General features: G+C 38.3%; 2 protein-coding genes across 4 annotated transcripts; one reads left to right on the top strand and one right to left on the bottom strand.

Annotated features, from left to right (window-relative positions):
* Window positions 1–1,140: 1,140 nt before the first annotated feature.
* On the bottom strand, window positions 1,141–6,652 carry LOC111245596 (serine/threonine-protein phosphatase 2A activator-like). The gene is made up of 7 exons (XM_022794155.2): window positions 6,163–6,652; window positions 3,573–3,808; window positions 3,137–3,266; window positions 2,750–2,813; window positions 2,306–2,439; window positions 1,585–1,715; window positions 1,141–1,386 (listed from the first exon to the last, which is right to left on the bottom strand). The coding sequence occupies exons 1-7, from the start codon at window positions 6,288–6,290 to the stop codon at window positions 1,253–1,255; spliced, it is 957 nt and encodes a 318-aa protein (XP_022649890.1). The 5' UTR covers window positions 6,291–6,652; the 3' UTR covers window positions 1,141–1,252.
* Window positions 6,653–6,783: 131 nt separating this feature from the next.
* On the top strand, window positions 6,784–15,760 carry Lnpk (zinc-ribbon metal-binding protein lunapark). Of its 3 annotated transcripts, none has more exons than XM_022794151.2 (10): window positions 6,784–6,971; window positions 8,950–9,055; window positions 9,297–9,431; window positions 9,758–9,912; window positions 10,189–10,390; window positions 11,468–11,653; window positions 11,893–12,010; window positions 12,218–12,411; window positions 14,275–14,489; window positions 15,392–15,760. In XM_022794151.2, exons 1-10 carry the CDS (start codon window positions 6,945–6,947, stop codon window positions 15,431–15,433), a joined length of 1,380 nt encoding a protein of 459 aa, XP_022649886.1. In that variant the 5' UTR covers window positions 6,784–6,944; the 3' UTR covers window positions 15,434–15,760. The 3 variants fall into 3 exon arrangements, with proteins under 3 accessions (XP_022649886.1, XP_022649888.1, XP_022649889.1); XM_022794153.2 differs by having other exon boundaries at window positions 6,786–6,971; window positions 9,785–9,912; XM_022794154.2 differs by having other exon boundaries at window positions 6,786–6,971; window positions 10,189–10,285.
* The last annotated feature ends 32 nt before the right edge of the window (window positions 15,761–15,792 follow it).

The following is a 15,792-nucleotide window of genomic DNA, read 5'->3' as shown; positions in this document are numbered from 1 at the left end:
ACTTCCTTCTAAGACTGATTTCAGTGTTCTGAAGGTTGCTTAAAAGGTACTGCGTACAATATATAAATCAAGAGCATTTATCAGCAATCCCTGTATCAATACCCGTCAGGAATTGCTCGAAACAGAACCTAGTAATTATTTAGTAGCAGTAGTACACACATCGTAATACATTCGTACATTATAAACACAATTTATAAAAACACATCTACGATGTATAAGCTTTTCTATGAAAATTTCGGTCCTTCCACCTCCTGGGTCTCTGGGTGCTGTAATTTCTTAAACTACACTCGGAAGCTCATCGGTGCACTTCGTGGCCGACTTAGACGATGACAACATTTCTATGCCAAAGCGACGAACCTAAGAATTTGGTCGAAAAAACGTCATTCCCAAAGTGGAAGATAATACCATTTCCTGGACTGTATACTTGAATTAGCATAGGCATATCCTTTTACCATCGCTAGTCGCATCTTTCTCATTAAATATGTCTTGCCTAAGTTAAAGATCGCTTAACTGAAGTTTCTTTCAGCAATGGCATTCACACGCCTTATGCAAGCCTTTTAGGCTGAGTGATTTAATCGTTCCTCGATCAGCCGTTCGTGAATAAACTCTACTATCCTATTTATGTTAAGCACTTTAGAAATAGTGGTTGGTATAGAACCGGGAGTTATATAAAATTCGTTATTTAGTGTGTCAAGTAAACAACGAATGGATAGTGGAACATTATGGGACTTTGACGACAGGCGTCACGAATTACCGACCACGATCAGCTACGGGGAAATAGCTTGGTGGAAATTAAGTTGGATTTTTTTGACAAATTCATCTTGAGACTTTTGTCAGGCGTATTAGTTTCTTTTATGCTGATACTTCATAGCACGGTACATGTGGCAGGTTTAATACAAAAAAAGCTGTGTATTATAATTTTTTACATTCAGAGCATAAAGTAGCGCATAGCATTACTACAGCCAGAATGCGCGTCGTGATACTAAGTTGATTTTCTAAATTAAACAATTCGTTCTCAAAGTTTTGTATTTTCAGCGGTACATGGCATGCTTATTAAGCGCCATGCAGCTATGCTCGTTGTATGTATTTCACTATCTTGGTTCATTATTGGTACTATCTCATAATGAAAGCATCGGTGGAATCGATAACATTCGACATGTTATTTATTTAGTAGTATTGAACACTAACGTATTCTATCATATAGGGAGGATATCGATGAGTAATCCTAGCAAGGCGAATACTCCTGCTTACTTTAACAGCTACTTAAAGTTTTTTTGGCTCCCGCTTGCGGTATACAAGGCTCGATCGATACGAGGTCCCCGAACATCGTATGCTGTATCACTGGGAACTTCCCCAGTACTTCTGCTTTATACATACGGATTAATCCTGAAAATCAAAACGTGGATTAAGCCTTGTCTCACGTTTCGCTTATCTCTTACCAATATGAATTAGATTTCTTATCATGTATCTACAATTATGTTGTACATAGAATTCTATATTCGTTGTAGATTTTCTGATTGAAGAGAGAATAATGTGGTTAACATCTATTGCCAGTTGATCAGTTACCAGATGAAACGTGAATACCTTCATTTAGTCGTTGCCAGCTAGGTGTTCCTGAGGCATTATAAAGTTGATTCGAGTGCTCGAAAAATGGTCCTTTCTTTGCGCGGTTAATATATGCGATGCAAGCCATGAAGAGATAATCATTTTCGTATCTGGTAATAACAAATAAGTATAAGGGCAATTCTAGATGGGTACTGTTTGCTCAACTAGATGTCTATCTAGTAAGAAGATACGTATTTAATTATATTTAAATATACCTACAGATTATTCGTGCAGAAATTAAAGACGGAATAAATTAAATACAGATATACAGCGACTCTTAGCGATAATTAGATTACTTAATAGTATATATGAGAGAAAACGTGTAATAGAAAAAGGATGAAGGTTGTCATTCGTTTAACATCGTTGTTTTTTCGGGGCGTATAGACCAAACCAATGTATTACGGCAAACTGATCCTGAACGCAAAGGCACCTTTGTGCGTCTTGTGTCTGTCGTCATGTGACGCAGCGTGTCTAAGTTGTTGGTTTGTTTGAACTGAGTTGACGCATTCAGGAAGAATATATGGATATTTGTAGAATAGTGCATGGCGCTTTGTGAAGTCGTCCGAAGCTGAGTAGGTTGCACCTCGATTTTGTTTCAACAGTATTGTAGAATCAAGCTTTGGCCGAGTTGTTGGAATCAAGTTTCATTGAAATATAGTAGTTGGTAGTTAAACTACACGTTAAGACTCTTAACACTTACTTCTCAGGAATATCTTCATTGAGAAACTGACAAGGAACAGAAATTTCTTCAATGGCTTGTTGTGGAGGCTCAACGATCAGCTGCGCACTTCCCCAAATGAATGGTAGGAACTGGTAATCATCCAGCGACCATACCTGTAAGAGGCCACGCCATAGGACATTTTGAAAAATGAAAATAATACCATTTAGTCTGCAATTCATATATTGTGGTAAAAATAAACTTGTTTATTTACAACGCACTAGTTGCGGAATTTCGCTTATTGTGCTGATCGCATCGATGCGTCTCTATGTGACGGTTCTTTCTCTGTTGTACTGTGGCCAAAGATGTGTAGTCGAGCCTAGATACAGCAGTGGTAGAAGTCTCCTATCGGCCTTGGCTCGTCGTATGGGAAAATAAGAAAACAGAAATGCAAATTTATCTTCATAGAAAATCATAGGCACTCACTCCATGGCTTCCTGCTGGTTCCATTCTGTATTCAGTTTGTAGCCTTCTCATGAGTTTCATATATCTGCAAGTGTGCGAATTGAAAAATGGTATTAAATAAGTGAGCCATCATCTTAATACGTAACGCGTACGGTTCGATCGAAACAATCGGGTCAAAAGCTTTCGTATCTTTTGAAAATAAGGTCAATAAAGTTAAATATTATACTTATATTCCGGATATATATATATATATATATATATATATATATATGCCGGAAGTTCTTAGCTTATAATATAAGCTAAGAACTTCCGGCACAAATTCATCTCATCTAAGCTAGCATTCTTTCACATTATTCATAATTAAAGCTCCTAATAAGAGCTCACTTTAAGAACCAGTTTCCCTAATACCTGTCAAAGCCTTTGACAACAACGGCTGGTGCATCAGCCTCATTCAGGAACTCCATCTTGAAAAGACACATTAGAAACAGGGCGAAGTTCATCTCATGACCCGTTCCGTAATCGATTCGAGTTTGATTTCCTAAATGCAGCCAGAGTCGAGTTAGGCAAAACAGAATATTTATTAAAACTTACAAAGATGTGATGATCTTACGCAAATATCATAATCACTTCACACATGTTATTCTTACTAATATAACCTAATGTCAACACAAAAAAAGCAAGCATTCTTTGATAATAAACAAAAACGAAACAAATAAAAGCCTCTAGGAAGGCAACCTGTCGACCTACATTGCAGCTTAGGTTGTAAGAAATGTCAGCATGTTGCGTTGCGTCTTTTAATAAAGGTCACAAGTTACAAACTGTTCACTGTTATCTGGCAGCCTACCGAAAGCATCAACGAGATATACGGCCAGCTCCTCGATACGATCGTATAGGGATTCGGGTAGAAGCTCTTTGAGCAACGCTTCCTTGCGGTCTTCCATCTTCGAATACCATGTACGATAAGCTGCATTACCGAATCGCGCAGGCTGCTGCACTGGTGGAGTTTCAGTAATTAACTGATCAAGTTTGTCGAGGAGAGCCACTAACTTCCTGCAATTCTCTGAAGTTTTGATAAGTGACCTGTAATATTGGACAGAAGCTCGTTACCGGTGTTCAACGCAATATGGTAATATGTTCAGTGGATTTTGTTAACGCAATATCTTCGGCTTTACTGTAGCATTAAAGAAATGCATTAAGCATTTAAATAAAAGGCAACAACTGGAATGTCTAACCTATAACAGTGAATCAGAAGTTTTGATGCAATGAACTCATGTAAGTGACAATGAATAAGACTAAGAGCAAAAACAAATCACTCTTTCGAGGTGTCACGACAAATATGTTCCGGATTTGTTTCGTAAGGTTTGTCTGATATCCTAACTACACAGAGGAGCATTCTGAATTATTCCAGCAACAATTATTGCAATGTTTCTGAAACTAAACCAAACTTTTTTTCTGTAAAAACGCTTGATTTCTGTAATCTAGATCTTTTCCTGACTATGTAATTTAGAATGTTCTGATTGACGTTTATTTATCGTGAGTATTCTCTCCGCTGCCGGATTGCCGGAATCGCAACAGTTAGTATGCTGAAGCGGATCATTCGACTCCTAAATGTTTATGTAGGGCGTTCCTATGAAATTCATTGAACATTTTTTTTTAATCTTTGCAATATTTTCAATAATCGGACAACATGTTCCGGAAAATTCGCCACGAAAGCACCCCAAAAACTATTTAAAAAATTAAAAAAACATGAGCAAATTTGAGATTTCCCATATAGACATCGCCGAAACTACAAAAGGAATGTTTATCGAACTCGGTCCGAAAGTGCTGTTTGGAGCCACCAGTTGTTCTATTGTGTAGTATATAATATCATGTTTATTTTCGGGTAGTTTACATTTAAACAGCACACACACGTCACCTGCCACGCTTTGCATATATTAAGCTAATTCACGCGAGAAGGGTTAAGTTTACTGATACTACACACAAGACCTTACTTTAAATTTGCAATATGAGGTATGAACCGGTAAATGTGCTAATACATATTTCTGTTTGTAGCTTGATTAGAGTGGTAATGGAGTTGTGAGTTATAAGCCGTTGTCAAGCCAGTGAGTGTAAGCAATGAAAGGAGCGAACGAATAGGTAGGTGTCTTTCTTTCAAAGCTACAATTGAAAAACTGCTTGACAAGGACCGCATAGGATTTTGTAAGATGTTTTTTACACACCTGACACTCTCCTGCTCACGTTCATTCCATGTTTCTTTCTATTATAAATGTAGGGGTGACACCAACACTATCAATATGCCAAAATATACGCTTTTTTCTATGATTCTGAGAATACGCTTCATATGATTTAATGTGCGATTTTCGCAAATGAGAAACAAGTACCTTATCAACACTTTTTTTGACGCATTTGTTGCGAAACTAAGCAGCAGATAGACTTCGATGATTTTTGGGCGCAGTCATTTCTTGTGTTCCAGCCACCGGCAAAGATAAAGAAAGGCAGAACGGCTCGAAGCAAATACTTAGTATGGGATAACATTTTTAAATATTGAGGTCATATTAGATAGTTGCTTTTGGGTTCGCACAAATTAATCTCCAACGACAGACCGCATCTCAAACGGTCTTCTACGTCAGTTACTAAAAATTGGGCGGCCTAGAGCAAATAAAAATCTTGAAATTTAGTCTCACTCACTAAAAAACAGTGCGATTGGAATAGCTATAGCTATTACAACATACGCAGTCAATGCTCGCGAGCTGATAGTACATTAGACTGTTCTTAAATGAAAACTATATTTGTCTCGTAGTACAGCGCAAAGCTGCTGCAAGCCAGAATATTATTAAAAAGAGTATGTTTGTTGTACTTTAGAAAAGTCAATCTAAAATGTTTCTGGTTTTAGGTCCGATACGTCGCTGAAGATGACCTCAGGCAGACGAACCGTCAATCTGCACCGATCGTAGGTTCTGTCGGCGATTATGCAGAACACGAAGATTACAGGTCTGACATTACAATGCATTAAATAACAAACTTATATTAATATATCATATATATATATATGATTAAAAATGTCCATTATAAAATACTGAACTTAAGTGAAATGCTAACGAATACTATTGAGTTTACCAACTGTATACCTTACAGGATTCTGCTAAGTTTAAATTTCTTTTGCGCTTTTTTCACATGGGTTAAGAGAAGCTCAAATACAGTCGTAGAACACATTTTAACGTGTATTATGTACGTAACCATCTGAAGGAATGCCTAAGGACGGTACCAATCGTAAAACTCAATAATTGAGTTTTGGAAGAACCTATGATGCTCAAACAGCTAGCCATCCAGAGCTCCAGGCAGAATACTATTCAGTTTCAGCTGTTTCAGAGTCCTTTCAATCGGTTGCATATTAGCCCCTTACATAAGTGTTATACTGATATGTAGACACTAACTTCCCGTTAGTTCCCTTGGCGGCGTTGTTCATTGCAACAAGAAACAAAATGTAGTCATCATACGCCTTGCTTTTCGTCCATTTTTGCATATCCATTGGAGATTTAATGTATCGCACCGGAAGAACCATTTTGACAAGAGCGACACGTCTTCGGCACAACCAATGTCAGCGATCATGCACCACACTGAAATGCTACACAGAATGACACGCACTGGAACTTCTATGAATCTCTTTTCAATGAGCCTGTCTACAGACATCTACCGATTGCGCGCATAATTTCAGAATAATTCAACATTTCACACGTCGATCCTTCTATAGTAGTCGCTGCAGCTGTCAATAGCCGCAGTTGTCTCTTCGATTTGTCTATGAGCCCAGTATGATGGATTTATTTTTTTCAGGACACACGATTGTACGTTTAGAGAGACAATTTTCTTAATCTGCGTACGGCTTGTTAGCCGGACATTTGACTTTACAATCGTATAGTTAAGCAATAACGACTCGAGTTGAAATTCGACCAAAACGCCTAATTCTATTATCCTACACATGGCCGCTGTTGCTGATGTGTCCCGTATTGTCGGCAGCGCAGCTCTCCCACTGAAATCGATGGGTCGTCAGAGCCCCAATTAATCAAAGCGACAGCGACTGCCACACGGAGAACGAATCGTGTTGTTGTAAATCTGTGTACTCATTGATTTGTGTTCTTCTCTAGGCGTAGACTAATATCGGTGGGACGGAACAAGGAAGAGATCACTTCATTCGTATAGTGCTTCTAAAACAGCTGCGATGGGTGCCATTATTTCAAAATTTCGGGTGAGTCTATAAATCAGGAGAAATTACTTGAAAACGAACAACAGCTGTTTTGAATTTGTCCTATGAATGCTGTCACAAGTGCTAGTTGCAGGATTCTGAAAGCTTAAATATAAGAAAGTCCAGCACAAGGATAAGTTAGCAAATTTGTCATACTATATCGATCTCCTATTACGCCTAGTGACAAGTAACCTACTTTCGATACGTACAGTAGAGCTATGCACTCCCTTAAAACCCATGAAGATCGATCACTGTACTTCAAAAACAAAACACGAAACTCAAATATATACATCCCTCTATTTAAAAATTAATTAAAAAATTCTCTCTAATTAAAAAAAAAAGGCTTTAAGGATATACTTCGTTTGGAGCCGTTTCTTCCGGACACGATCAAACGGGTTGAAAATACTGATTTGAAAAATTGTATAGCGATTTCATCTGATGGATAAATAAACTCTACAGAATCATCTGTGTATAATTAAAGAAATATTTACTGGATATGCAAAAAAAAGATAACTCGCTTAATGTTAGTCTGTATACCTTGAATTAAGGAAATTGTGAAATTTGTTTATCCGACTATGCTATTTTTCACAGATTTCACTAACGCCTAGTCGTTGTCATACATTTGATGAATTTGCTCACTAAAAGTTATTGCCTCGATAGAGATAGGTCCTCCGTAGAGATCTTTAGCTCCATCGAGTCATGACTTCGGCATCCATCACAGCAGATCTAGTGAGCACGCTTACTATATTCTGAGGCCTTTATGAACAAATGGACATGCATGACAGGATGTGGGCATTGCAGATTGTAAAGTCTGCAAATTGAATGAAGCTGACGGACCAGTCTGTTGTACAGATGAAGACCAATGGATAAACGAACACCCTCTTCTTTGACATCGCTGACCTCACCTCAGTAACACAATTTTCTTTCACAACATTCCTTCTGTGTGGTTATCTATGACAAGTGTTAACTTGTCATAGATAACCATAGAGAAAGGCTTATCAGATACCAACGCTGTCGTGGGGTTTAGAATAGTACACAGCCGATCTGGATTACGTAAAGACCTTAAATAAATGATCATCCTAAGTGAATTACCCTTGGTGTTCGTTGAATTTTCGCCTTGCTTCTTGCTCATTTCAAAATACGAATGGCGCGGTTTATTTCTAAACGTATGCTGTTCCTATAGCGTCAATTACTTGTGCTTTGTATAATCGGCCAAATGTATAAGATAAACAAACTTAAGGGTAAATGATTCCTTTATTGTGGTTATTGTTCATAATTACCAGCAGTGGATAAACATCAGTTCTTACATATTAAAAATAAAGAAGCAAACTAATTGAACACTGTTATTTTATAGCCTGTAAAGCCAAATGAGTTTTATTCCTACTATAAAACTGTTGCAAGCGAATTTGGCGAATTTTTAAAACAATCAGGCTGGAGTGACGAATTTTTCAGTGTCTTACGAATGCTCTACCTTCAGCATTCTGGCATATCCTAGACAGTCGTATATCTATTATCCACGTTCCCATATAATTTTTCTGTGGCCTCTCGAAGTAAATGTTTAGAAGCATGTGACTTCTTTAAAGCATGAAAAGCTCTGTAATCATAGGGGTTTATCGCAAAAATAAGCGGATTGAAGTCAACGTTCGAAATGTTTTGCTAGATTTGTCTGCTAGCAGCTCAGCAGAAGTTATTCAATTTCAAAGTCAGCTGAGTTCGACAGGAGCAATTTGATGTTAATCCAGATGATAAGTAGGCAATAGATTTTGTTTTGTAATATTTGGAAGTAGTCGTATCGTTACTTAATTCTGTGTTCGTTTTAATTGATCATTTTAGGTGAATAGATAGGTAATATAATTCTTATCGTCGAGTTTTTCTGAAATCCGTAATGAACTAGCGCTATGAGTCTTTTAATGAGCAGTAAAAATATGTTTTATGAATAGATAGTAACTTAGTATCAACATTTTTTTGTTGGATCAAACAGAAAGACCCACTGACGTTGGAACAGCAGCTCGAGGCGTTGGAGAAGCAAATATTTCAGATTCATGAATTTAATGAAGCAACAGAACATGCTATGAAAAAAATCGTTGGTAAGTAGCTGGCTTGGATAAAGTTCGATTATTTTAGCTTACAATGTAAGAAGAAGGTCAAAATCAATTAATCAATAAAATTTTTATCTAAATTGGCAGTATCTGTGTTCAATGTCTGCGTCTTCTGTGTAAGTGGTAAGAAAAAGATAATCATCAACTGCAAAGTGCAACATTTCAAGTAGATTCATCAAAGAGGATTCATCTTCATTAATTGTATCTTATGTTCTGGGTTTCCTTTTAGGTGCCATGCTATTTTATGGAATAATGTTAATCATCATTGGAGGTGTTGCAGCCTATTTTATATTTGATCATTCGTCGTTCGCATCTAGTCTCATCTGTTTTGCTCCGGTTTTCTTCGCCCCTGTTGTCCTTCTAGGTACTACAACGTCCACACAACTACTCTATGAGAGTGCACAGTTTAGATGTAAAAGTATCCACTAACCTTATTTGATCATTTATTATTGATCATTTATTGTGTTAGGAAGAACATAATGCTTATTGTGTCTAGGATGCTTACAACGGATCTTTGTCGGCCAACTTGAATATCGAGTGAAAGTAAGATTCTAATCGCTTAAAGTCGCTTCCTTTATAAAACCTATATTCGTTACGAAAGCAGCTGTGCTCTTGCCGAATTGACGATTTTATCTAATTATTTCTCAAAATAAAAATACTTTATTCAATTAGAGGTGTCTGGTATTGTTGAGCTGCTGTTGTGTTTGTCATTGATAGGCAGCAAACGACTTCTACAATATCATTATACGTCACGAATTGAGCGGAAAAAAGAGGAACTAAATCGGCTCATCAAATTAAAGAAAGTGTTAATCAACAAAGTCAAGGAGACGGAAACGTATAAGAAGGTACGCGGTAGCACCAGCACCAGCATTATGATATGACAGCATTAGTAATAAAGACAGTTAACTGATTCGTTTTCATAAGTTAACTCCTGTTATCAGTATGTCGATTTGATACTGAAGTGCCGTTTGGTCTACTCCGTGTACTGGGAGCTAAAACAATAACGTCTGTTGTTTCCTAGCTTGCTTTGAAGTTCTTGGACGCTACAAAATACTTGTCGCTATTGTTGTTTTTGTTGTTGCTATTGTCTGCATCGCCTCGATCGATGGTTGGTTTTCTAGGCGCAGGAGATTTTGGAGAAGTACGATCCCGACACTCGAATGCGAAAAGCACAGGCCGAGCAACAAAGAGCGATGGCGGCTGTACTTCAGCAAAGCGGTGAGCTAAACGATCTGAGTGGACCAAATTTGATGACTGGAACTAAGCCACGAACGTCAACGTGCACTCAGGACTATCTGCCTCTTCCTCAAACTAGTGATAATGGTTTGGCGGTTTTTTTTTTGTTTGTTCGACCTCTGTATTTCCGACACGGTAACCGTAGTGCACGTATAGAGCAGTTCGACCTGTTTAGTCTCGTCGAGTTAGCGCCGACGTATGTCTTAAGTGTTACCTCGTTTAAGTAATTCCCAAGAACTACTTCGTATGGATATAATTGGTAAAATGCTGTTAAATATACACTTGCTCGACAACTGGAGAGAATGTCGTCCTATAAGGCGTGCCTTTAGGATCTCTTCCATTAGCGGTGTGACCATCAAATGGGTACTCTGTTGAAGGTCGAACATCCACCAGGCCTTTCCATCTGACAATGACACGTAGGACCTTTCCTACGACATGTCTACGCAACGCAATCACTTTCTTTTACATGCTTTTTTTACACATCTTTTACATCAAACATCATTGTAAAAGAGTTTTTGTACGTCGTTTTAGTAGTTTTAAGCTGGATGAGCTACATCTCCGACATAGAACTCGAGTAAGTATTGAATCTATGACAAGGCGGCATTTTCCGCCGGCTCTTCTCAATAATGCTTTGAATACAACGGCTACCGGATTTTGGAAAGAAAACTTTGAACTAAATCAATATATTGTGAATGGAAGCAAGGGTTCCAATGATATTGTGTCATTCTGTGATCGATCATCCTGTGGCTGGTTCCTCGTACGGATTTCGAGTGAGAAATCTCTTCAGCTAATCGTCGACCATTCTAACGCTGTAGCTTCGTAGAAAAGTGTTATAAATAAATGCCTAGGGAAGTTACAAGTGCATCTTTTCGCTTAGTAAGGGTGGAGTTCATATGATTGAAGGGGTAACGAAGAATAACTGATTGGTGAGTGTACTTATAAGCTTACATCTATTTAAAAATTACTTTTATTGTGTGCGATCACTTTAGTTCATAACGCTGTCGGCTTTTCGAGCTTGTCTTTTACTTAAAACTTTGATCAGACCGTTCGCGGTAGAAACACGCACAAAATTACCTAGTAAAGTGCATCCACGGTACTGGAGCTCGAAACTGATGCGTGTGCTTATCTGATATGGACTGTCTGCGATTTCCATTCGCTGAGTAGGTATGGATATACGGCGACGCATGGTGGGAACCCCGATGAACGCCGTGAATATGCAAAATGTGTCCATGCTTCAGGGACATCCTCAACAGCAACCGCAGCAGCAGCAACAACAGCAGCTACAGCAGCCGTTTACGCCGCTGAAACATGGCCAATTGCGGAAAACGATTCAGCCTATGCCAAGCCAAGGTTAGTCGAAATCGAAATTTACCTGACAGATATTTTCTTCATTTATGAGCGTGTGAGGTGTAGAACTGTAACCGGCTATTTGTTTGAATAGTTAAGTGTGCCAGATCGATTGACCTTACTCCGAATCCTCAGATGATGAAGCCAAATCTCTCGCTGAAAGTAAGAAAATATACATTGAAAAAATTATTCTACTCTCCAGCTGGAATCGTTTTACTGACAATTTCTAATATTTCTAACAGTACTGACAGCGAATCGCAGTCCCTATGCTCCGCGAACCGTGCGGCCTATTCTCCCGCAAGAAAGGGGAGCCGTTGAAAAGGTTATTGATTATATCGTTGGTGAGGGACCCAATAACAGGTAATGGATCGTCCCATAATGCTTAGATCATAATTAATTGCTATTACAAGATTTCAATTATAATCTTCTTATCGTGGTTCATATAGATTCAGGACTGTCCAAGAACTTGGCGGTCTTTCCCTTCACCAAGTGGAATTTGCTATTGATCGATGGTAAACGAATAACACGCCACTCCCAATCATTATGATGTTGCTTATCCTCGCGCAGGTATGCTTTGATTTGCAAGAAGTGCTGCAGCCACAACGGTATGGCGCTTCGGGAAGAGTTCGAGTTTTTGGCGTTCCAGTGTTGTTACTGTTTCCACTTTAACCCTGCGCGTAAACAACGTCCAGGACCTCCTCCCTCGTTGAATCACCTTTCTGCCGCTAACTCGACCACGTCGCTCAACGACATCTCGCGATGTAAGTCCGAAGAAAAGGAATCAACCCCCGAAACTTCTCTTCAGCAACCAAAGCAAAACATTCCGAACTCAGATACCAAAGAAAGTGGTGGTCCGGTCAAGCCAGATAAACAATGATGATGATTGTGATTGTGATGAAGCGTTGTTTCGTTGTTGTCTCCGCCGCTGAATGATCTGTTCTTAGCTTAACAGCATTACGTTTTAACAATAGAGCAAGCTACTCAGCGAGCTGGACGAAACGATAGATTACCTAGGCGTCGGATAGCAGAAACGGAAGGACACTCCTTTCTGAACAGTCGGCACATGCCGCGCTGTTTTTGGGATGCGACGTAAGCTCAAGTACTATATAATGCGCGAAATGCGTAGAAATTGTTCGCAAGTTCATTATGTCCTGCGGGCGGCAATTGTTAGACTTGAGGATACATAAATGGATAAATTGACCATCGAATATAATCAATTAGAAATTTTCAATGGTTACATGAAACTAAAGAGGAAAAATCAAAAACTATTTGTGTATCTGAAAATGTTTGTTCCTTAAAGCAGATATTTATTTGAAAAGTATCCTTTTTGTAAATACCAGCCTGTAAATACCTAATTCTGAGCCGTTGAAGTTGCGTAAGAAATTAAGGCACGTCCAAAAATAACAAAATCGCTATCATCGGTACAAGCAATATTTGAATTCTGTATAAAACATCAATTTAGCTTTGAGACGAATGCAGCCATGGCTTCAGCTAGAATAAATATCCCCAAAGGTCGGCTATGGCTTGGTCGAAGTTGGCTCATCTCTCTTAAGTATGCAGACAAACACAGCTGCTGAAAAGATAATCATAGGCCGCTTCACCAAGGCATTCATCGAACTGGTCCTTTCGTATACAAGCTAATGTAGTGAAAGCATGATTCTTCGATATGTTCGGTGTAACGTACCAAACACTGGAAAAATTGAAACATGTTGATCCCCGGACGTTTAAACTATTTCTGTGATTTTCTTTTTATAAATACTTCTCTGAAAATTTCCCGACATATATCACCAGACAACAATGAATGCTCATCAAATATAACAGATGCATGATAGGTATAACAGGTGCGCATACGAAAATGCTTTTGGAAAATTTTCCATAAGACTTTACGTCGATTAAAATGCTGAGTTTGGGTTCTGTTTTTACCTGATTACGTATATTAATATGCTCGTTTGTATCTTATATATGTGTGCGTAAAGCAGCCTCATGATTAGCCTGTGGTAATGTGTATCATGGAAGGTTTTCCAATTTTTTTTAATTGATTCAAATTATGAACACTATCCAGATATGAATGGCTGAACCTTGTTTTTTGAGAAATCGTTTTGTTAGCACAAAAAATAGCGCTGTTTTTTTACACACAAATCTTTTAATTGTTAATTAATCAAACTATTTACATTAAACTTCCTGGTTCTGTGTAAACAGAGAAATATCACGTTTCGCAAGTTCTGGATTGTCTATACTATCTAATGTTAAATGTTTTATATTGTTATTTAGAACCTAACCATAACATTTTTGGTTTGATCAACATTTTTCTGAATTAACTATGCCAGGACACTATGTTGTAAGCAGTTCTTTGCGGACTCAACTTTTCTACGACGACTCGTATAAAGTTCTTGTTTTAACAAGTATTAACGAAATCTAAACTAATAGAATACATATCAATGTTTCACATGGTGTCGCATTCAACGCTTCAAACCCATTGATGGCCTTCAGGCGAATATATACGCAATAGGGCAAAACGTGCTGCTTCAACCTATTATGATCAGTAACTTGACAAAACGCAAATGGAATGGAATCGAGTGTTGTGTGTAAAATGGGTTGCAATATTATTTGACTTCGTATTTCAGCCGGCTCGCCGGTTCCTTCGGGTCCTTCGACGAAGGACTCTGATCAGGATGGCGAGACCGAAGCCGAAAACGCCGCCAGCTTCACTAGTGCCACGGATGTACCCCAGGTCGGGGCAGAGGGAGATGCGCCCACCGGTGCGCGACCCGCACCTGAAGGAGATGAAAATGAGCCGACAATTACGGATGATTCGCAGCAAGAGCGCATCATACAACAGGTACCACGAACTTGGTCGACGCCACAAGAAATCACTTGAGACAAAGCAGAGGACCTGTACAAGCGAGGAGGCTGCCAGCCTTAACTGCACTCACAGACAAAACCCTCCTAACGGCATGTCATCGTAATCATACTTCGTTATCAGTGCCACTGCCGCACTACCAAAAGCACGTTTTATTTTTTTATTGTTGTTCCTATCAACTTGTCCTGTTATGTTCTTCTCATATTATTTTTACACGAAAAAAGAACAGTAGTGTTATTAAATCGAAATTTTTCACGCTGTCCTGCAGGCAAAAGCTATTCACAGTAGACCAAAATAGAACACGTAGTCAGTGCATTATGAACAAAAACTAAAAAAGTATTCATTAAAAGGAAGCTTTGGAGAACAAGTCGCAAAACTGGGTGTACTCGTTTTGTGACGGCGCGTGGTAAATAGGTCATGCCTTTCTTATAAATGCCATCACCCTCCGTTAAAGTTATGCGGATTGACAGTTAAGTGCGGTGTTAATAGTGCACTTATAGAAAAAAATTAGAAGAATCCTGCATGAGCCGAAACAGCTGCATACACAAGCCTACACAATTAAAACATATGTCTATAATGTGTTGTTAAATTTTAGTTAATATAGTCACTTTAAGCAATTATAATCTGAACGAAATTTGTATAGCCATATGTATTCTCAGTATCTTTTAAAACAACGAGTTGTTGAAATAACAGTTTATTTTAAGTAGAGCTAACACACATTAATGTACTCGATTAAGAAATATCTTGTATCTGTCCCAATAAGTCAGTTGAGGGGATTTAGCTAAATGTGACTACTTCGGACTAGAGGTCTTGCCAGTGATTATAAAATGAATCATAATACAACGGTTTAATGAATATTCTTCATATGTTTATGTTGTTAGGAGCCCCAGCTGGCAACGGATGATCCTCCAGAGTCAACTTAATCCAGACGGGTGATAATTCTACTCTGTAATATAAAGCTTTCAAAAATCGAAATAATGATTAAGTGACCTCAGCAGCGGTTCGAGCACTAACCGCGTTTTTTTAATGTGATGGCTTCTTCAATCATCGATAATTGACAATGACAGAAAAAATATGCTCCAGTTGATTAATACATAGGTATTTTTAGAGTGCGTGCGGCAAAACACGTAAACACCTTCGCATTTATTAATATGTTGCAATATCCTTAATAATATAATAATAGAAATTATTATTACTATATATAGCTAATAAATCATGTTGTGTGCGTCGGACTTTTATACTAGTAGAAATGGGTGCTTTTTAGTTAGTGCAAAGTTAACCT

The sequence above is a fragment of the Varroa destructor genome, unplaced genomic scaffold, assembly GCF_002443255.2.
Source record: "Varroa destructor unplaced genomic scaffold, Vdes_3.0 BEIS01000002.1, whole genome shotgun sequence".
Taxonomy (NCBI): Eukaryota; Metazoa; Arthropoda; class Arachnida; order Mesostigmata; family Varroidae; genus Varroa; species Varroa destructor.
This window is presented reverse-complemented; position numbering and strand designations above follow the sequence as displayed.

Bases quoted from the DNA above. Each gene is read 5' to 3' on its own strand.
- Lnpk (XM_022794151.2), top strand. From the start codon at position 6,945: ATGGGTGCCATTATTTCAAAATTTCGG. The intron at 9,913-10,188 runs GTACGCGGTAGC...TTGGTTTTCTAG, and splicing joins AGACGGAAACGTATAAGAAG to GCGCAGGAGATTTTGGAGAA. The intron at 12,412-14,274 runs GTAAGTCCGAAG...TTCGTATTTCAG, and splicing joins GCTCAACGACATCTCGCGAT to CCGGCTCGCCGGTTCCTTCG.
- LOC111245596 (XM_022794155.2), bottom strand. From the start codon at position 6,290: ATGGTTCTTCCGGTGCGATACATTAAATCTCCAATGGATATGCAAAAA. The intron at 2,814-3,136 runs GTATTAGGGAAA...GCACACTTGCAG, and splicing joins GTTGTCAAAGGCTTTGACAG to ATATATGAAACTCATGAGAA. The intron at 1,387-1,584 runs GTATTCACGTTT...TTTGATTTTCAG, and splicing joins CTGGCAACGACTAAATGAAG to GATTAATCCGTATGTATAAA.